This window comes from Neolamprologus brichardi, chromosome 18, assembly GCF_056152115.1.
Source record: "Neolamprologus brichardi isolate AB-2024 chromosome 18, ASM5615211v1, whole genome shotgun sequence".
In the NCBI taxonomy this organism is placed as follows: Eukaryota; Metazoa; Chordata; class Actinopteri; order Cichliformes; family Cichlidae; genus Neolamprologus; species Neolamprologus brichardi.
The window spans coordinates 12654291-12676541 of record NC_142121.1 but is presented as its reverse complement, the minus strand read 5'-3'; the positions used below and the strand labels follow the sequence as shown (position 1 = coordinate 12676541).

The following is a 22251-nucleotide window of genomic DNA, read 5'->3' as shown; positions in this document are numbered from 1 at the left end:
TGTCCTTAAGGTGCAGAAGAATGCACCATTTTGAAAATATGCAAAATTGCTACTAAAATGCATCTGAGCTACTGAAGCAGATTTGAAAACGACATCACATTTCAGCAAACAAAATGCATAAAAGTAGCACGATTTCAGATACACTTCATGGTCCAACTCTCATGACTGAAACCAGGTAAACACAGAAGATATTTATGTGACTTGAGCTAGCAGGGAAAATGCATAAAGGCAATGTCCCCAAAAAAGTCTGTAATTTTACATTTTACAGTGAGAGATTATTCACAAGTGGGAATACGGTCAAGACATTTGCCAATCTTCCTAGAAGTGAAATGTCCCAACGAGGTCCTGCCCAAGGACTGACTCTGCAATGCTCTGAGAAACTTGAAATCTAAGAGACTAGAGGCCTCAGTTAGCATGTTACATATTACAGTTCATGATGGTCCGATCAGAAAAAGCTGAACAAGTGTGGTTCTTGTTTGGAAGGGTTCCCCAGAGCAAGGTTAATGTAGTTAGCTAAAAATAATTAGATGTGAAAAAACATTTTATAGGACACGTATAGCTTTAGGATCTGTTACTTTGGTAAAAACTGTGTTACAACAAGCCTGCTGAGGCACGTGTTTATTGAGTTTCTAGATGTCTCCAAGACTATGAGTCATCAGCTTTCAAAAGGTTCTGTGTTCTTACTTTAATACCTGTACTGATGCTCCCAAATCTTACTTCTGACATTTGCCCTCCGTAATATAATTAAAAAGAAAAACTTGCACGAATAAAACTAAACATTTTGTGACAATAAAAACTAACTTGAAACAGGAAAACTACCCTGGAACTTAAACTGAATTAAAAACAAAGTGAAAATAAAATTAAAAACCAATTAAAAAATACAAAACTATAATAAGTTAAATGAAATTTAAGGCAATTTAAGGCAACCTATGAACCAGAGTGTCTACTCAGCTGTATGGCTTTATCACATTTATATTTAAAGTCCTAAAAGAAACAATAATTGGATTTGTATTACTGCCGTAGGCTGACTTAAAGACTGCCACTAAGTAATGCACTTACTTTACAAAAATCATCAGTAACAAGCCAGCATATCAGTTATTTCAGGCTTATATGCATATGTAGCAGACGCACACTGCTGAGCATAGAAGAGGTTTGTGAGAGCCAGACAGCACAATGAGGGAGCTTTTATAAAGCACAGTACACTGTGTTCAGGTCACAGACATTATAAGAGCGAGACGTGGCACTCAAACAATCCTGAATTTAAATGCATGAGTAATTCAGCAGGTGTAATACAAATCAAATCCTTCCAATCCTTATTTCAGATGAAAGTCACCAAACGTTTTAAGCAGTTTTGATCAGATTTGCCTGGAGATTCCATACATGCAATTTTTGTGTCCTGTGACCACCAACATTGCAGTTAATTGAAATAATGCTTTAAAATAAACGTCCAAGTATCTAAACTAGCTCAGCTGTAGCTCCTGCAGCTGGTACCTGCAAGTCCCAGCACAGCCCAACCATTATGCAATGGTATGAGTCATTGTGCAATGAAGACAAACATCACACAGTTCCCATTTACAAAATCTGAGCTTTGTGTTTGTGATGTGGTCATTTCAAAGTTCCGAATTTCTGACTTTATTCTGCATTAAATCTAAAAATCAGGGCGGGCACAACATGTTACTGTTGCATTTAAAAGCATGTTTTGTGCCTTAGTTCTTTTTACAGTTGAAACCACAACATCCCCTCAGTATCTGTGAACTGAAGCTCTCAGCTCTACCACATGATGCCCCTCAGCCATTTCCTCTTCTGCACTCGACGTCACCATTGAACTCTAAGCTTGAACTGCTCCAGAAATTGACCTGAAGAAAGTAAAGTAACTTTAAATTTTTAGGAAGTGTCCGGCAGCCAGTGTTACAAGAATCACAGCATTCGTCGAGGAAAGAATGGATTTTCCTAAATATCAACACACGCTATGGTTGTTTTGTATAAACACAATAAAAATGAAACTGAAAAGAGGCAGTGAGGTAAACAGACCTGAAAATATACCACAACCGTCTTCAAAAATATAAGCTATGTCATAATTTAAAAATAATAAACCTGTGAAATAAAAGCTATCACTTAAATAACAACTCATCTTAGTGTCTGTTTGTTCATTATGGTTGTGTGTGTATATATATACTGTTTTTAATTAAGGACAGCAGACATTAAAAATAACTGAAGTAAACACAAAATATTTTGTGTTGTCCCAAAAGAGGAATATTTATCCTAGTACTTTTATTTTCTTGAGGGAAATGTGAGCACTGAATGAGCTGTCTGAAAATAGGTTGCACACTTATTATTGCAATTACAGTCTATGCCTGGCAGCAGCAGACAAACTGAATATGTGAATATTTTCAGGAAAGCTTTCCAAAGACAAAATATTACCCCAGATTTCTATGAATATTGTATTTAATTAGCATTTATAAATACTATTTTTAAAAAAGAACTATTTGTGTTATACTTTAAGTACTTCCTCATAATTTGAATAAAACCAGACAAAAAAAAAAATCACGTAATTCTTTGTTTTTACATTCATCAGGTCCCAATCAGCCCAAATAGCAAAGAGAAATTAAAAATGCATGCCATGAAAGAGTTCGGGTCTTAGGAGGTTAAAGTGAATGAAAGTTTAACAGATTCAAAATGAAAGCAGAACAGTCAGTAGCTTCTGATCAGATGATTCGAGAGGCTGACTGCTGCAGTAAGGTCTCAGCAAATTTGCTGCAGAAGGAGAAGCCTGGCCATATTGTCACAAACTGCAGTTTAGGTAGACTGTGAGAAAAAGGATACGGCAGGATGACGGCAACACGTGGCAAACCTTTATTCAGGTTGCAAGCAGTCCAGGAAACAAGTCCAAAAACAGGGGCAAACAGAAGCCAAATCAATGCAGAGAGAAGGCACACAACTTTTACATTTTTACAGCACTCAATTCTGGAAGTTCAGACTGAGGAGGACCCTGGGAAGTTCCTGGACACTTTAATGGCCAACGATCTGTTAAGAAACAAAGGAGTTTTTAAACCCTGTCAGTCATCAGAAGGTTTCGCCACTTTAAAGTGGAAGGAAGTGAAACTCGATAGCACGTAAGTAAAATATACAGCTGCCATCGTCAGCCTGTCCAGGTTTAACGAGTAGCCTTCATCACATAAAGTACTGTGGGATTATCAACCAACAGAGGTAAGAAGAACAATAATTTACTCTCTATTATAGACCTATACTACAGTAGGTAAAAGGCAACGTCCTGTGTACCTGACACCAGTGCTTCTCCTACTGGTAAAAACAACTATTTACAAGTTTTATAGTTTACTTAATTTGCACTGTTCTTGTTTCATTTAATTATCTGGACTGCTTTTTCTAAATAAGGCAACATTTTTTCATTCATGGATCTGATCATGTCTAATTTCAGACTCTTACTTTACTGATGTTGTGATCATTATTTAAGTTTTGCTATGTTTAGACGTTCAGATTCTTGTGGATGTCTGATATGATTTCCAGCCGTAGTGTGGCCAAAAACCTGAAAGGTTTAAAAGGCCACCATGACTCTGGGTCAGTTCCCTTTATAGACTTCTAATTCAAATGTCCATAAAAACAGAATTCATGTAAGATGCGGCAAAAACTGAGCTCTGTCCATTAAACACTTCATTGTCTACAAGTAGTCTTAACTTAAAAAAGATCAAGGATATTCACAGCAACAGTTCATTTGTAACAAAATTAGCTAAAATAATATTGTGTAATTTGCATTAAACTTAAATGAAGTAAAGTAAGGTCATTTGTGTTCAAGTGTTTAATTTTTAAGTAAAGACAGCATGTCTAATTTTAGTGTGAAAGCTGCAATATAGTTTGCTGCAAACACTCAAAATGCAGCTACAAAATAAGTTCAGTTTATTTGGGTATCATAAATCTTTTAGCCAACATCAGCTGACACAACACCAGCTTTCCCACAATCAAACGTTTTACTTCTCAGTGCCCACATCATTCTTGTGTATCAAGTCAGCAGCAAGCCTGGATTTTTTTAAAAACAATCTGCATCTGACTTAAGCAATGCTGTGGATGACCCTTCTGTCCCCATTTAGAATTATTGCAGCTATTTGAAACCAAATATATGAGTAGAAATATTCTTTTAGTAGCTCGGTTACTGATTTTAATGACGTCCTCGTGTTTTATTGTATTTTTTTAAACCTTGCACTTTGCACTTGTGCTGATATACATACCACAGCTGATGTTTACTTGAATTTAACTTTTACATTTGGTTCCTCTTTTGTCACTGACTTTCAGTTTTTACCAGAATGTCAGCAGACTGCATCACTTCCAAGGAGACGCAGCACGATCTCGGCTCTGATGTCCCCTCAGCATCGATGCATTCCTACCAAGGAGAGCAGCCTCCAGCCTACTCTGAAGCCCCACCAGTGTACAAACCACCCCAAATCTCTCGTTATGAGTCTTTCCATGACATAAACCCACAGATATCATCAGAAACGACTCCGCTGGTGTCCTCATCTTCCTTTGATGACGAGATAGTGAGGAAAGGGTTTATTAGAAAGGTTTGTACGCTACGTTTTGGACGATAACTCTAAGAATCCACCATAAATGTTGAAAATCTTTCTGAGACATGTGCGCCAAGTACTCTTTGTATTTGCTGCAACACAACAACACAAAATTGCTTTCTTTTGTTGTTGTTATGATCAGTCATTTTAACTCCATTTAGCTATAAAATAAGTAATATTATGCACCTTAAAAAAAATCAGACTAAATTAAATGAGTAAGTAAACTTTCTTGCCCCTGAAAAATGACATATTATTCTATATTCTGAAACTGAAAATAACACAAAAGCTCATAAAAATAAAGCAATTTTTAAAACTAAAAACTAGACTGAAACAATAAAAGAGGAAAAGAATCAAAAAGGAATTCAAACATACAAAACTTAAGTAACCCTGAATTTCACAGCCAGTTACAGGAAGCCGTAATGGCACGTCAACATAGCAGCCAGATGTTTTGGTCGGGTCTTTCACACAACAGCCACTTGGAGTGGGAGAAGTTGGGTGTTTCAAATCCTGTTTACTTTTAGGGAGCTGTTTATTTTATGAACTGGTAATTGCAGCACGTGGTATTCACATGTTACAGTTGGCAAAATCAGGAACTATTTTGTGCCTGTATGCTGAAGATTAAGGAGACTGTTTCTCTCACTTTCTTCCTGAGCACAAATAAGTTGATTTGAGAAAAGAGAGTCAAACTTATTTTCAAGGACCACACAAGCATCCTTGAATTTCCACGCTCTCCCTGAGCCTGCAAGGGTCCTTACCGGGTACTCCAGCTTTCTCCACAGTCCAGAGACCCACACTTTGGTTAACTGTTGATATTAAACTGGCCAAATGTGATCGGCTGCCACTCTGTTAGGATGGCCACAGAGTAACAACCTCTCCAGGTTGTATCCTGCCTCTCACCCTATGACAGCTGGGATAGGCTCCAGCTGCTAAGTGACCCTGAACTGGATAAGTTGAGGAAAATGAATAGATGATCTACATACAACCCAATTTGAGTGGGACTAGCCAGTAAAGAAATTGTATAACAACCCATCTTTATTTTAATATAGAGAACTAAAAGTATGTTTTAAAAACAATAACATTTAATGAACCCTGCTTTTGCAGATGATACACCTTAAAAAAGTGCAATTTCAACAGTATATCTGATTTATTGTACATTATAATTCACAGCGACTGTTGAAAAGCACAAACTCTTCACATTTACAGGTTTCATGCACTAAACATTGATAGTATTTTACTCTGTGATTGAAATAACGTCTCGAGATCTAAAAATACTCAACTTTTAATATTCTTTGACTCCAGTGTGATGAAGTTGGTGTTACCTCACCAGGTACTGTATGCATTTTACTGAAAAATCAAAGATTTCTTTGGGCCATCCTGGGGGCTGGTCTGGGGTCTTTGGTGAGCCAGCTCTGGCCCCAGAACTATAATATTTCAAAGCAGCCTCTGACTAAGGCAGGAAACAGCTGACATTGTTGGACTAGTTCTTCTTTGTTAATGTGAGTTAAATTTAAGGAAAAACTCTTGCAGTTTTCTTTTAGTGTAGTTACTTAGTAATAAAGTTGTAATTTAAAAAACAAAACTCAGCTTTTTCTCTTTTCCTGCACAGGTTTTTAGCATCGTGACGCTCCAGCTACTGTTCACCTTCACTGTAGTGTGCGTGTTCACCTTCTCCAGCGTGGTCAAAGAGGCAGTGCAATCAAACATTTGGGTCTATCTCAGTTCCTTCATCGTCTTCGTTGTGGTCGCCATCGCCCTCACTTGCTGCAAGTCCTTCAGCCACCATCACCCGTGGAACATTGTGGCACTGGTGGGTCACAAATAACAAAACCATGCACCAAATGGATATGAAACACGGCACAGTCACATTTTGGAAAGAGAAGTGAAATACTTTGGTCATGCAGTCAAGATGGCACCTCAGCTTGTGAACCACTTAACTAAAAACTAGAAGTTAAAGTATAAGTGCTAAGTGCTCAGCAACAACTTTAAAAAAAAAAAGGAAATAAAGGTCAGAATAAGAACAACAGCAACAAAAAAAAAATCACTGATGACTTTTGTCAAAGATTTAGACTTCCACAAACAGATGGTAAATGTTCTGGCACTTATGTAGCACTTGTCTATTCTAACTGAGCACTCAAAGCTCTAAATGACTTGTGAAAAGTTGCAAAACAAAACCTCTAAAGTTTTATCTAAAGGGCAGCAGATTCACTGAGTGATTTCAGGTTTGGTTGGCGTGTTAATTTAGGACAGGCTCTTCCTGTTCCTGTTGTTGTTAAAACTGCACGTACAGCAGAGCAAAACACAAGCAGAAGCTCACTGCTGCACCTTTTCTTTTAAAAGCACTCATTAAGTGCATTCATGTCTGAATGCATGGCAAGTGTATGAATGAGTGTGTGTATAAGAGAAAAAGAAAAAGCCTTAAACCAAACCTGCTCAGGTGTTCTGCTTTCTTATCTAGGTCACCTCAACCCTGCAATTCCTGGAAGAGACTGGCAAACACAACAAACTAGAAAAGCAGAGGCCAAAAGGCCACGTTGCCCGAATATAAAAGTTTGTTTTTTCAATGTCGGAAACAAGCATCCGTACCTGAAGACCACGTTCACACAATTTCTATCTGGCCTTGCTTCTTGTACATGTTTTGTTCTGTTTTCATTATTTGATATGTTCTTATTTTTTGTTTTGAGTGAAAATAAGTGGAAAATGTGTTTCACGTGTTCTGGAGATGTTTAATGCACTTAATTTTCTACCTCCAGTTTGTTGTCACCGTGAGCATGTCATACATGACGGGGACCATCGCCTCCTTTCACAACACCACTGCTGTGATCCTCGCTATGGGAGTAACGCTGGCCATTTCTATCTCAATCATCGCTTTTTCAGCGCAGGTGAGACCGTCAGGCTGTGCAGAAGCGCTGCGTTTGAAAAGCTTTCTTCTTCTTCTTCACAAAAGCAGAGTGCAGATTTCTCAGCTGACTTTGAAGTCAAAACTCTGAAAAGTTTCTGTAAAGAAAATCCACAGCACATCAGAATAACACAAAATGTATGCAGTGAAAAATGTAACGTGAAACGGAAGCTGATTGGTCATAGATGATTTTAATAGACTGATATTTGTAAGACTGATATCAATATTTGGTTATTCAAAAATCGAATATTCTGATATTTCATTTTTTTTCTTTGAGACACATGAAACATAAATAGATTCCCCTAACATTCATTATCTGTAGTTATTTATTTACTGCTTTACGTTCTGCCCGACTCTGCTTGGTTGTTTTGTTTGTGGCGTTTCCAACATGTGTTGCCAGCAGGGAAGTTGCAGGTTGCCCTCTGGTGGACAAACTATGCAACTTCACCACTCATACCATGGTTGAAAGATTCCATTATTATATATATATTTTTTAAATTTTCATTTATAAATACCGATACTGATCAGCCCAACCAATAATTTTTTTTATTCTCCCCTCTATTTTTTAATGATTAAGCAATCTTTCATTTTAAAGAAAATTATAAATCACTGGTCCCGGCTCCTTCAGTGCAAACATTTGCTAATTTTGCAGGGTTTTTTTTTTTATATCACAGTAAATGTAATATTGCTCATATTGTAGATTATTTCTCATCCAAGACATTTAAATACATCAACATAGTCCCTTGGAGAGTATGCAAACACTTTTTCCTTACATTTAAAAGATCTGAAATGCCTTGCTTTATGAGACTCTCATATGCTTCAAGTTTCAAAAGATTAATATTTCACATGTTCATTTCATATGTCACACGGTTACTGTGCACTACAGAAAAAAAATCTAAATAAGATTAGACTCTGATAGATTATTTAATAATGACATTCATGTCTTTATGTCTTTCTGTTATTTGCAGACTCGCTATGATTTTACTTATTGCAACAGTGCTTTGTTGATTCTGGTCGTGGACGTCGCCATGTTTGGGATATTTTGCACATTCTACTACAGCTACATCGCTGAAGTTATCTATGGATGTCTGGGAGCTCTGTTGTTTTCATTGGTGAGAGAAGGAACAAGATCCTGTAAGGTCCACAGGTTTTCGAACGAGGACACTTTTAAAATACAACAAAGAGTTTCAGCTTTAATTCAAGGAGTTTAAATAAATCTGCATTAGCTGTATTTTGTTTAATTTAAAATATAGCGTATTTTAATATAATTTGATCGCATTTTTCTCACACTGGTCTAAATCGCCTCCTCCTCTGCCTCTCTTAGTACCTGGTGATCGACTGTCAGCTGGTGATGGGGAGGATGGCCTATAGTGCAGATCCAGAAGATTACATCAACGCTGCTCTCAGAATCTACCTAGATGTAGTCCTAATTTTCCTCTACATCCTGGGGAGGAGGTGAAACTGCATATACAAAACAAACGGACACTTCAGACTGTGGATTAAAATGTCCTCTATCATTATGTGCTGTATATAATCTCCTCGCATCATGTCACACACAAAAAAAAAAATCAATGTTTGCATAGAATCTTGTCTTTGTCTCAGATTTAAATCCATTAAAAATCAAACAAACAAAAACACCACACTTTATGTTGAGTCATTTATTTTTATTCCCACTCTTCAAAATTTAAAAACCTTCATCCTCGTAACAGATCCAGAAGAATATTTGTGTTACAACAAACACCTACACTAAAACCATCATACCCTTAATAATGATAATGAGACCTTCTACTGATCCAAGGACGTTTAGTAATATACATATACAGGGACAAAAAGTAGTGCAAAAGGTTTTGTGTATCCTCTCCATGTCAAAGAGATACATCTAGTATAACAAACCTCTGTCGAACAACAGCATTTTCTTATAAATGATACCAGGATATAAGAGAAACTGTAGAAAATCCAAGAAAAAGTTGAATTCAAAGTTGATGTTATCCCTCAGTTGGTCCCTCAGACACTCATTTATATATGGAGATGCAGAACCTTCAGCAAATCCTGCTGCCAGCATCAGTGATTATTTTGAGTTATTTTAACCCAGCAGTGAATTCTATATAAGATGTCAAAGAAGTGAAAATGCTGGCACTAATCCCAAGATGGGGGGGAAAAAAATCAATTCATATGCAAGATTTTCCTTTTTAATATAATTTATTGTATAATGAAACATCCACCAGTCATGCCTGTGATGACGCATCTACAGTTTTTGTCTTGGAAAAAACCCTAAAACAATTCATTATATTATCAAAACAGCTGTAAATGATTTTTCTCAGTTGAGCAATTGCTGCAGTCTTATATGAACGAGTGTTTTCAGGTGTAACATCCAACCCCCACCCATGGCCCGAAATATAGAAGTTAACGCTACATGAAGAATGACTAAAAAAAACCTAAACATTCATCCATATTTCATAAAGGCACACAGTTCCCAAGGCTTCACCACAGTGATGCGTAGTTAAACTTTACACGCAGCAGGTACCTCATGCGAGTCTGTGCAGGATTGTAAACAATAAACTCGTTGTAGAGGAGGGAGTAAGCGTTAGATTTACCCACTCCCGTTTTCACGCCAGGCCCCATCGGCACCGTCACACCGTCCCTGAGAAAGAAATTGAGAAACAATAAAATAAATCCGTGGGATTAACACAAATGACTTTTATTTAAAATTTCTTCTAGGTGATTGTAACAATTTTTTTCCCAAAAAAGGAAAATATTTTGCACTCTTTGGCTTCAATTTCTTTTTTTTTCTTCTGGTATTTTTTAGGATCTTTGGGGATCCATCCTCTTAACTCCTTCTCCAGTTCAGAATCATGGGAAAGCTCAATCGCATCCCAGATATCTTGGAGCGAGAGGCAAAGGCCAACACAAGACAGACAACCACTCACATTCTTATTTATCGCTAATTTAGAATTACCAGTTAACCTAACAAGCCGAGGAAGCGCACATAGGGAGAGCATGCAGACTCCAGCTGGCCAGGAGATTCACACCCAGAACCTTCTCGCTGTGAAACAACAGTGCTAACCACTGCACCACTATGCCATCCATCTTTGTGGATGTTTTGCAAATCACTTAAACTGTAGTCAAACAGTGTGCAGCAGTATACTACAATTAATTTGCAAATAGAATAAGCTCCGTTATCAAACCTTGGGCTTGTATTGGACAAATGCAGGGCTGCTGTTGTTATGCAAGTGATAAAGATATATTCCAAACCTCCTGCTAATTTTAACAGAATTAGGTACATCATGTGAAGATTAAAGAGCATTTTAAGGCATTAAAAAAACTGCAGTGAAAAGTCATAAACTAATTTCTTCAGCTTCAGGTAACTTACTAACAGGACAGGTGCAGTTTGTTAATACCAGTCTAAGAGAATATAATTACTGCTCATGGCATGTAGGTTAAATGTAGGCCTAAGGTGAGACTTGTCACTATATATAATGACAGAGTCGTTATAGTGGAAACAGGATTCAGTAATTAACAGGCCTTAATGTAGGACTGTAAACCGTGCGTTAATATCTTGAAATTACTTTCTGTAGCATTCTTGTTTTTAGACAACTCAACAACGACAAATAAATATGGCTCTAAAATGTTCACACTGTTGAATCTTCTCTATCGTTTTTGTAGATTGTGACTATGAATTTGTTCACTGGTAATGGAGTGCATTTAGGGAGCATCGTTCTAGTCTCACTGACTACTCACAGTGACTTCAACCCAGTGTTTCAAACACATCGATTTTATATGGGGCACAGTTACGTGAACACCTCTTCAATCTTTGGCAATTTATTCAAACTTGGTTTTTTAATCCATCTGAAACAATTCAGATGTTGCTAACCACCTACCCCTGGCCCTTTCCTGCTGGTCTGTTCCTCATCCAGCTACATCTCCAGTGAGTTTGAAATCCAACCATGGGATCACAGTTAGACATTTATACTGCTTATTCTTCACAAAGTGGGTCAATCTATTGATGCATGCATTCATTTTCTCCCACTTATCCAATTCAGTGTCAGACGAAGGCTGGAGCCAGCTTTCATAGTGCAAGATGCACCCTGGACAGGTTACCAATTACATTTAGAAACTATTCGTATTATTTAATAAATTATTTGAGAAAACTTTGTGCACCTATTTTCACGCCTACACACGCCACTACCACAACAAACACCATCACCCACCACATTCATATAGGTTTTATTGCAGCCTTACAGGCTCCTTACACACCTAAGGGAATTACAAAACTGTGACAAGCAGACTAGAGAAGCTATGAGTGTTTAACCCCACAGACTGCAGCAGTTTCAACCACCTAATAAGGTCATAGCAAACCACAAACAAACTGCATTTTCTATCATGGCAGGTCAGACTTCATTTTCACAAATGGAGCTAAACACATTCACTGCTGTGTTTCATGCTCAGCTGACTGGTCTGCAGTGAAAAACAGAATTTGGTGGAAGCTATGGAGGAGAAGCAGCACAGCAGGAAAAACAGCAGAATAAACAAGGGGAAAGCAAGGCCAGTGCATTAACGAATGAGTCACCATGTAGCCAGTAGAGTTCAGCATTCAAGATTTTGACTTTCATTTAAGTGGTCTCACTCCAAATTGCCTCTTTCTGTAACATAAACAACTGACATTTATATAAAGTGCTTGAACATAGCCCTCAGTAGAGAGGTCTAAGTAGATTAGATAAACAGCTTAGGTAATCTATACAAGCACTATGGGTTACAAGGGTCTCTGAACTAAATGTATCACTTTAAATCAGTGCTTCCCACACAAATTGAGCTTTAGACTTTACTTCAGTGGGCTTGACAGGGACATTAAAGCTGCCTAAGTGTATTCTGTGTTGCTTTTTAGCATTTCTTTTATTTATTTTGCCCATCTATTTACAATATTCCCTTCCTTTTGTTTTAAACGATAAGTGATCTCTACACAACTATTCCTGGCCCTTCTCATGGTGTTTTCCCACCAGCAGGGTGTCGTTGTGCTCTTTGGTGTCATTCAGCTGCTCTCCAGAGAGTCAGTTATCCTGGAGTAGTACAGACTACAACAGCAGCTGGTAATGACAGTTCTTAGACGGCTCTGGAAACCTGCTTTAAGCTCAGCAGCTAACCTAACTCACAGCAGGTGGAGAACTGCTTCACTGAACTTAGAGGTTGCATACATCCCGTCTATACTGTCCTTGAATGAGCAGTGTTAAACAAGATAGGCAGCTGTGTTTTGAGTGAGCTAAAACGTATGAAGGCCTCGTTTTAAAGCAATGGACAAAATAACTGAGCAGTAACTGGCCTGTGTTAAATATATCATTATAATTAAAAAGACTTACAGTGTGACAGAGTTTTTGTGGTCAGGTCCAGTCTGTCCCAGCCCCTTGGTGCTGTGTTTTCCAGCAGGCAGATTGTTTGCTTCATAGTCTGCATCCAGCAGCTCATTAGATTCTCCCAGAGCGACCTGTGGGCATGAATATATGAATATTTACCAGTGCTGCATTATATTTAGGCCACTACACTTTGCAGAGGAATTTTTCTGGGTATCAAATTCAACTTTTTTGGCTTCCTATGGGTCTCTACCTGAGACCTCAGCAGTAAACATCCTCATTGCAGGATCAAAAAAGTATCTGGATACAAATTATAAATATAACTGTTCAACCTGCAAAAACAAAACTCCATTGCAGATTACAGACAAGACATTTCCTTGGCAGCAAATTTAAGAAATGTGCAGGCCAGAGCAGCTGCAACAAAACTTTAATAATGAAAATTATTAATGGAAAACAAACAAACAAAAACCACCCTTACTTCACACAGTAGCAGCAGTCCAACGTTGTTGTTCTGGTTGGCAAAACAGTAGTTGGCACTTTTTGATGACATGTCAGCAAAGTAGATACCTTTACCAAACTGAGTGAAAGAGAAATGAGAAAATGTAATATACCGATGTGAGTTCAATTTCAATGCCTGAGATAATTTCATGTTGAAAATTGATAAAATTTTAGAGACTCCATCAAATGTAATTATTTAGATCAATTTTATTGATTTTTTCTTAAAAATGTGTTTAACTTCTGTTACATACAAGCTGAGACAAAGTCAAACTGCATATTTTATTTGTCTTTCATTCTCTCACCGAGGTTCCTACAACAAAATTTTAAATCAAGACATTTTGAAGACACCAATGAAGAACAATGATGATAACAATATGTACTGTAAATATTCAATATTCAATAAATATTGAATATTTAATATCCAGGCTTTCCGCTAGTGTACTGCAACCCGTGTTGGACCTAAGACTGTTCTTAAGGACTGGTCTTTTGGAATTTTGATATTCCATCCTACCATGTAACCAGTAACAGGAGCTTCAGGGGGGGCCACTCGAAGTCCCTGACTGAGGATGCCGACCCAGTTAGACAGACGTGAACCGTGCCACAGCAGAGTCCTGGCAGACAGGTAGACGATTAGCTTGGCTCATTGTGAAACAAAACACAATTTTCATTGACATCAATGTTGGATTTTTATCAAGGCAAACATGCAACATAATAAATCTGATTTTGAAGTCAGCTTGAAGTCATAAAGCAGTGACAGTATTTCTTCCTACCTGTTACTTAACTGTGACAGGAAATTTTTGCTCTCCCCGTCTCTGTCCACTGAGAAAATGTCAAGCACGGTCATGCTGTAGTCACAGTGGGTGGGGGCGTGAGTGGTGTGCAGATACTGCTCTATCACCTTCACACAAAGAGGAGGAAAGTTAGCTCAATGCAAAATGCTGAAAGGAATCCAAGATAATACTGAAGACTAACAACTACACAAGTTTAAGTGTGAATGGGAATGTAGTCAGCCAAAGGAAATCTCCATGGTACCCACTCAATATCAGTCAGTTCACTGTGAGATATATGCACGTTATCTCTGGATTAAATTAAACAAGATTTGCCACTGTTTACAGAGCAGTGCCCCACCAGATAGGTATTTTAGTCTAAATAAAAATAATAATAATAATGATGATTAAAAAAAAACACACATTAAAAAGCTAGTATTTCCAGCATATCAAATATCTTTTTATTTCAACTGAAATCCTAACAACAGAGCCTGTGCTGTTTTCACATTTGGACATGATAGGAGGTTTCACAAACTCAGCAGCAGCAGCTTCTGCTGACAGACTAACTATCTGTGTTTGCAGACAGACCTCTGGAACACTATGTTCCTGACATAGTGTCAATTAGTCTGTTCATCCTGCTGCCAAAAATAATATATGAGCCCTGACAGGTTTGGCATTAATAAAGTAACACCAGCAATTGCCCTACCAAGGAGAATATGATCAGATGAGAAGATTCACCACAAACTATCGACTAGTCAACACTGAGGTTGCAGCACTTCAAGTGAAATGACTACAAATGAATAAACTATTCTCTGTGCATAATGATTTAGGTGCAGAAAAGTCTTAAGCAACTACATCAGCCCATCAAATTGTTTTGAGGCTAAGAACAAGTAACATCAATAATGTGACACGGTTTGGTAAAACTGGTTAGTTAATTATTTAAATCACACTGACCTTGTACTCATTGTTGCTGGAGTCCAGAGGCTGCAGTTTGCACTGGAGGGAGTGATACTGTCTGTCCAGAGGATGTTCATCGCTGTCTTCACTGGACTTGACCATTTTTACTGCTATCTGGATGTCACTCAGTGCCTTTAAAACAGCGATGGGAGACATTGTTCAGTTAAGAAAACATTTTTAAGCAAACTGAATAAAATCAAAACATTTTACCTCCAAAAGGGAAATTTTGGCTTTCAGCTCTTCTTCTGTTTGGATAAGTGGGGGAGTTTTCAACCTATAAGGGTTACACCTTTTAGTTACAGCAAGACAGGAATCGTGGTAACTATCCACACTCTGGTTTTGTCTAAAGTTTCATCCTTTTACCCAAAGTCATGTGGGATGCGGGTGTAAAATTGATTGCATGCTTCTAAAAGGTCACGACTGCTCCCTTTCTTCTTCTTCAAGCAATCCTCGATCTTCTTCAGTGCTGAGTAACCTGCTCGGATCTGCTCTGGGGTCAGCTTGCCTAAAGGTAGAAAGGAAGAAAAATGTCAAGTCTGACACAGTGCATGGAAATACTGGTCACTCTGTCACCAACTTCATCTTCTCATTTAGTCAAATCAACCTATGATAATTAATTTGAGTCAGACTGACCAAGAGGAGCTTTCTTGGTGTCAAACTTCATCTCCAGCACACACTCCTCCATGGCTTTCAGATCACAGATGAGCTCCAGGAGAGACTGAATCCTTGAATCCAGCTCGGAGGTTTTCTTTTTTGGTACAGTATCCACTGTGGTCTGATTCTCCTCCTGGAATGGTGAAAAACATCCAAGAATACAATCTGACACATCCAACCTTTTAATTCAGTTCAGTTTTATTTATATAGTGCCAAATGACAAGAACAGTCAGCTCAAGGTGCTTTATATTATAAGGTGAAACCCTAAAAAGATACAGAAAAAAAACCAAACAATCAGACAGCCTCCATATAAGGAAACAATTGGTGACAGTGGGAAGAAAAAAATCCCTTTTAACAAGGCTCGGGGAGGGGCGGCTATCTACTGTGATCTTTTATTGAATGTAACATATTTCTGAACATATTTCTCCAGTGCAACTTCTGCTTTCAAAGTAAGAACGCCCAGAGGCTTTGCCAACATGGCTGCTAAATGCCAAGAATGACTTTTAGTAAGACTTTTCCTAAACGTACCTTTTCATTCGTGCTGTAGTCCATAAACACCATGTCATATTTTCCAGCTACTTTCTCAAAACTATCTCGATGCTCCCATTCGTTCTTGGTCTTTTCAAAGAACCTGCAGCAAAACAAACAAGTCGGAATTTCACCAAACACACATCCATGCAAGGCACCTGGAAAACCTTTCTTTTTCCACTGTCAGTCACATAAAGTAAAGTAAAGTAAAATTTTTATTTATATAGCACCTTTCAAGATAAAATCACAAAGTGCTTTACAAAGGCAGAAAACAGACATTAAAATCTTAAACAAAACAAAATCAACCAAAAGCAAGTTTAAACAGATACGTTTTTAACTGCTTTTTAAAAGACATGACTGAGTCCACAGATCTCAAACTCAAAGGGAGCGAGTTCCAGAGTCTGGGAGCCACTGATACAAACACTCTGTCACCTTTTGTTTTTAACCTTGTATGCTGGACAACCAGCAACACCTGGTCACAAGACCTCAAGGACCTGCTGGGGTGATAAGGAAGAAGAAGAGCACTTATGTAAGTTGGAGCTACACCGTGCAGGGCCCTATAAGTCATGATTATGATCTTAAAATGGATCCTGAACTTGACAGGAAGCCAATGCAGTTGAATCAGCAGGGGAGTGGCATGGGGGTATTTGTGATGCTTTATCAGAAGCCTAGCAGCAGCATTTTGAACACCCTGCAGTCGTTCCAGGGAGGCATTACTTAAGCAAGTAAACAAGGAATTACAATAGTCTAAGCGAGATGAAACAAAAACATGAATAATCATTTCCAATTCGGAACGTGACACAATGGGACTCAGCTTAGCGAGATTTCTTAAATGGTAAAAACAAGAGCGAACCAAAGATTTGACGTGTGTGTCCAGCGTCAGAGCTGGATCAAGTGTAACACCAAGGTTCCTAATGGAGGATTTAATATAAGAAGCAAGAGGGCCTAGATTTTTAACCACGAGGGGAACAAATTTCTCAGGAGCAAAGACAATGACTTCTGTTTTATCAGCATTTAGTTGAAGGTAATTACCAGCCATCCAATCTCTAACAGAATCTAAGCAGGACTGCAAGATTTGGAGCTTAGAAACATAAGGTGGCCTAAAAGAGATATATAGCTGAATATCATCTGCATTACAATGAAAAGAAATATCAGAGAAAGAGCTAAGAAGTTGCAGAAGAGGGAGTAAATACAACAAAAACAATAACGGTCCCAAGACAGAGCCCTGAGGCACCCCATAGGCAAAAGAGCTGACGGAGGATCTGAACTTAGAGGTAGCTACAGAGAAAGATCGATTTGACAAACAGGATTTAAACCATTCCAATGTGGTACCCGATACACCCACCCAGTGGTTTAATCTATCTAACAAAATAAGATGATCAACAGTGTCAAAAGCAGAGGTCAGATCCAGCAACATCAAAACAGTGCACTCTCCAGCATCATAATTCATCAGAATATCATTAGACACTCTAAGAAGTGCAGTTTCAGTAGAGTGAGCCTTACGAAAGCCAGATTGAAATTTATCAAGACTGTTATGTTCATCTAGAACAACTGTGAGTTGCTCGGCCACAACCTTTTCTAAAATCTTGGCAATAAAAGGCAATTTTGAGATGGGTCTGTAACTGGAAAGCAAAGAAGGATCAAGTTTAGGCTTTTTTAAAAGTGGGTGAATGACAGCACTTTTACAGTAACCAGGGACCTGACCAGAGAGTAGAGATGCATTAATAATTTTAAGAACACTAGGACCAATAGACTCAAAAACATTTTTGAAGTAACCAGCTTCAACAACTCAGGTAAAGACACTGGTGAAAATCTTTCAAATATGACAGGCTTAAGTAAAATCAGAACAGGCAAATGGTACATGGAGGGAGAGATGTTGCTCCTTACATTGCTAACCTTTTCAACAAAGAAGGAAAGAAATTTTTCACAGTCTTCATTCGAAGAAATTGGGACAGCAGCAGAAGCCGGAGCAACAATATCCCTAATAGTGTCAAATGAAACCTTAGGGTTACCTCTGCTCCTAGAGACTAGGTTTGAAAAATAAGCAGCCCTTGCATCACGAATTGAAGCGTTAAAGGAAACTAAAAGGTCTTTTAAATTAAAGAGATGAACCTGTAAACGAGTCTTTCTCCACAAACGCTCAGCTTTACGACAGACACGCTTTAAACAGCGAATGCTGTCGTTTATCCAGGGCGAGGGTTTTGCAACAGGGGCTAGTCTAGTTTTAATAGGACAAATATTATCGATAATAGAAAGACAGTAATTATTAAAACGATTTGTTAATAAATCAACATCATTAGAAGCAGGCAGAACCAAATTAAAAACGTCAGAAAAACTCACTTTTTCTTGAAGACATCTTTGGCCTTCAGCAGGTCTCCACCACAGACCGTAAGGCTGTTTTGACCTACTTTACCCACTGCAGAAACAAATGATAAAAATCAACAAAATGCACAAAGGTGGTACAATTTCTGCAAAATGACAAATATTTTCAAACAAAAACTGTCAGTTGACATTGAACATACCCCTGCCCCATCTCATCCACACACTGTAAACCTTGGAGTTGTCGTCCTCCAGCAGCTGGATCAGGTAATATTTGTTGTTGTTAAACTGAAGATTTGTCTACAAATTGAAACAAATGATGTTTACTGCAGGCTAAAAATTGGAAACTAAAGCTAAAAAACTGAATTTGTGAGTTTTAAAGTTTTCACTTTTTCATTATTACCTATAAAGTACTACCTATACTGCTCCAGGACGAAATAATAATAAATGTTATTAAAATGGATCTATCATGCTATCGCATATTTACTGAACAATGAGGTCAGCGTGTGCACAAATAATCCCTGTGAGCCAAAACCTCAGGGTTCAGTCTGCTCCAAACAGTCAGTTTCTGGCAGGTTTTTCAGCTCTTGACTTTAGATGATGTCGTAGACAGGGATAGTCCCTAGTATGACCATCTAAGGAAGCGGTCCCCAACCTTTTTTGCGCCACGGACCGGTTTATGCCCGACAATATTTTCACGGACCGGCCTTTAAGGTGTCGCGGATAAATACAACAAAATAAAACCAGTACCGGTACCGAAAAAAAGAAGATTTATTCATAACACACATGAAAAGACCCAGGAAAACCGAGTTAACGATAAAAACGATAACAAAATAACGCTGAAAACCGATAAAACCCTGAAAACTATACATTTCACACCTGAGCCTCAACTCTCGCGGCCCGGTACCAAACGACTCAAGGACCGGTACCGGTCCGAGGCCCGGGGGTTGGGGACCGCTGATCTAAGGCACACAGCCCTAAAAAAACTATAAAGATGGAACTGAGCATAATTTATTTCCTTTTAATTGTGTTACCTGGTTGAGCATCACGTCGTAAACATCATTTCCTTCATTGTAAACATGAGCCTGAAATAGAAATATAAAAATGAGTTATACAAATCAAAATAATCCCACCATGTCTGCATTCAGGAAATATAAATATTTGTATATAAAATATTTACTTTTTTGTGTTTAAAAAGAACAGATTTGCAATTATGTTAAAAAATAATTTAAACAGAACCAATTACCACGTCTTATATTTTCATGTAACAGTCATATGTAAATCTACTGACAATTAGGTAAGATGAATTTAATTATCTTCTAATTGTAACAATACTTCTCAGATTTATTGCTTATCTGTTTAGTGTGTGGAAAAATGCAATCATATATAAGGTATTCAGTTGAAAACAACCATTTAGAAAATTTAAGCTTCACTGAAAGATTTATTTGTGTTTAACCAGACACTGATCAGAATAGTTTGTCACAAGAGGAACTGTAACTGGGGGAAAGCTTTGCCTTATAGCACCCAGGTGTCAAACCACAAGCATGACTGACATGACAAATCGTGAGATTTATATATCGTGTGGATGCAGACACTGTACCTTTCCCAGTTTGGCTTTACATTCAGAGTCTACTGGTGCTTTTCCCTTCATGACCACTGTCTTCACAACTTCTGTTCAGAACAGATCAAACACAAAAGAGTAGTGAGGTGAAGAAACATCTTCAGTTCAGATGCAATTCCATGCTCACCTGATCCTTAAAAGCTTTAAAAGTTACTGTGCTTTGATAATGACTAATATTGTCATGGCTGTAAAATTTTGTAAGTATATACAGAAATTAGATCCATGTTACCTTCACTTTTTACTTCTTCTTTGGCTTTTTTGGGCATTTCTTCAGTTTTTGTCTGGCTCTTGCTTTGTCCTCTTCTCTTCTTAGCTGCAGGCTGCTCTTCTGTGTCCTCCTCTTCCTCTTTAACTTGAGCTGGTTTCGCATTATGAGTAGCAACGTCACCAGCTTCATTCGGACTTTCTTAATAAAACAGGAGAAAAGAGGAAAGACTGTGAGTACCTCCAAGAATTCAGATTTTTCAATTAAATTTAAACTGAAATAAACTATATAAATTTCATGAAATTATGTTTTAGATACCATTTCTACAAAAGACATTTATTTAAAAATGAACTAAACTGCAGTTAAGAAAATATTAAGCAACACAATTTAAAAATGAGGATTTATGAAAACAGAACACAGGGAGCAGGGAGGATGACAGAAAATTCACAACGAAAAACACACCTGCTTTTACAGTCTGACAGCGAACTTTCCGTTTGTACTTTGTGACAGGATTGATCTGAACCATCTTCTTCAGATCAACTTCATAGGCTGTCCCCGAGCCCAGAGAGAGAGTGACAGATGTTTTCCCCGAAGAGATGGCCGAGTCCAAGACGGCACAGGCTGATGGAGAGTATGGTTCCCACTGTCTATTATCCCCCATCCACTGCCACACTGATTAGAAATACACACAGAAGAAAATCTAACTCTTACACAGTGGCCTTTTAGAGATCAGAAACAAGTCTTTAAGTTATTAAAACTCTGTGTGTGTAATACCTGACAAATACCAATTGTATTTTAAAAAAAAAAAAAAAAGTATTAATGCTGCTGTTGTTTAAAAAAATGAAAGAAAAAAAAAGTCTGGATAAACAGCAAAATAGTAAAAATAAAGGTGGAAGGTGCAGATAGCTGTCAAACATTTTAGGTTAATTTTAACAGAAGCAATACAAAGAGTGGCTGCAAAAAAAAAAAAAAAAAATCAGCCTTACTTTTAAAGGGAGCTCATTACACTCGAATTCTCCCCTTAGTTCAGCAAATGCATCAGAACAAACTGTTTTTTCTCGCCTTCATTTCAGTGCAAACTTCCTTTATTCCAAGTTTGTTCTGATTGGCTGCTCTAGGCAAACAGACGGTTTAAAAAGTAGCATGATCATGTTTGAGCTAACCCTCTCACTGACATCATCTGGAACAAAAATTTGAGGGAAAATTTCACAAACTAAATGTTTACAGTAATTTAAAGCATAATCATTTCTACACACATTGGCATCATTATTTTAAAATTAAAGTGGTCATATTTAACATAAACATGCCAGAATGTTAGCAGTATATATTAGACAGAAAGCAGGTCACATTAGAAAAGGCCCCTTCGCTTTTGGTATGCAATAAATGTAGCTCACAACAAATAAATACTTTTTTTTGCTGGTTGTTTTAACCGCTCACTTAGGAACTTATTTTACCTGAAATTTTAGAAGCGCAACCGGATTTATCAGCAAACCGAGCTACAAAAATTGTTTCGTTTGTTTTTTAAGCTGACAATTTTTTATTATTATTTCACACAGACAGTACCGGTGTCTGAATTATGAGTGAAGCTTCATATTTTTGATCTTCATGCTGTCTCCTGTCCGAACATGTCCACAGTTCAATGGCGTAGTTACCCTGCAGCAGCTACAATATTATGCTAATACGACACACAGACCTGTTTTTGACTGGGCTTCTCCATTTTCTGGTGCACTCTCACGTTTATTTCTGGAACTTCTCGCTCGACTCATGGTGGGTTATTAAAAATAATTATCTGTCTGCTGTTAAAGGGGAACCTCAGCGATAACACTAAAACACGGCGGGAAACTTTTCCCCAACGTACTACTGTTTTCTGACCGGCAGCCGCACGGCAAA

General features: G+C 37.9%; 2 protein-coding genes across 2 annotated transcripts; one reads left to right on the top strand and one right to left on the bottom strand.

Moving 5' to 3' along the window:
- The first annotated feature begins 2752 nt into the window (after positions 1-2752).
- si:ch211-284o19.8 (protein lifeguard 1) lies at positions 2753-9209 on the top strand. The gene is made up of 6 exons (XM_006792345.3): positions 2753-3113; positions 4306-4571; positions 6181-6381; positions 7325-7453; positions 8439-8582; positions 8795-9209. Exons 2-6 carry the CDS (start codon positions 4317-4319, stop codon positions 8927-8929), a joined length of 864 nt encoding a protein of 287 aa, XP_006792408.2. The 5' UTR covers positions 2753-3113; positions 4306-4316; the 3' UTR covers positions 8930-9209.
- parp2 (poly (ADP-ribose) polymerase 2) lies at positions 9125-22233 on the bottom strand. Its single transcript, XM_087831705.1, has 17 exons — positions 22055-22233; positions 20824-21033; positions 20386-20562; positions 20136-20206; positions 19570-19620; positions 18739-18835; positions 18557-18632; positions 16217-16319; positions 15668-15821; positions 15398-15539; positions 15245-15308; positions 15032-15166; positions 14081-14208; positions 13822-13921; positions 13291-13389; positions 12822-12946; positions 9125-10111 (listed from the first exon to the last, which is right to left on the bottom strand). Exons 1-17 carry the CDS (start codon positions 22125-22127, stop codon positions 9952-9954), a joined length of 1965 nt encoding a protein of 654 aa, XP_087687831.1. The 5' UTR covers positions 22128-22233; the 3' UTR covers positions 9125-9951.
- Between the last annotated feature and the right edge of the window lie 18 nt (positions 22234-22251).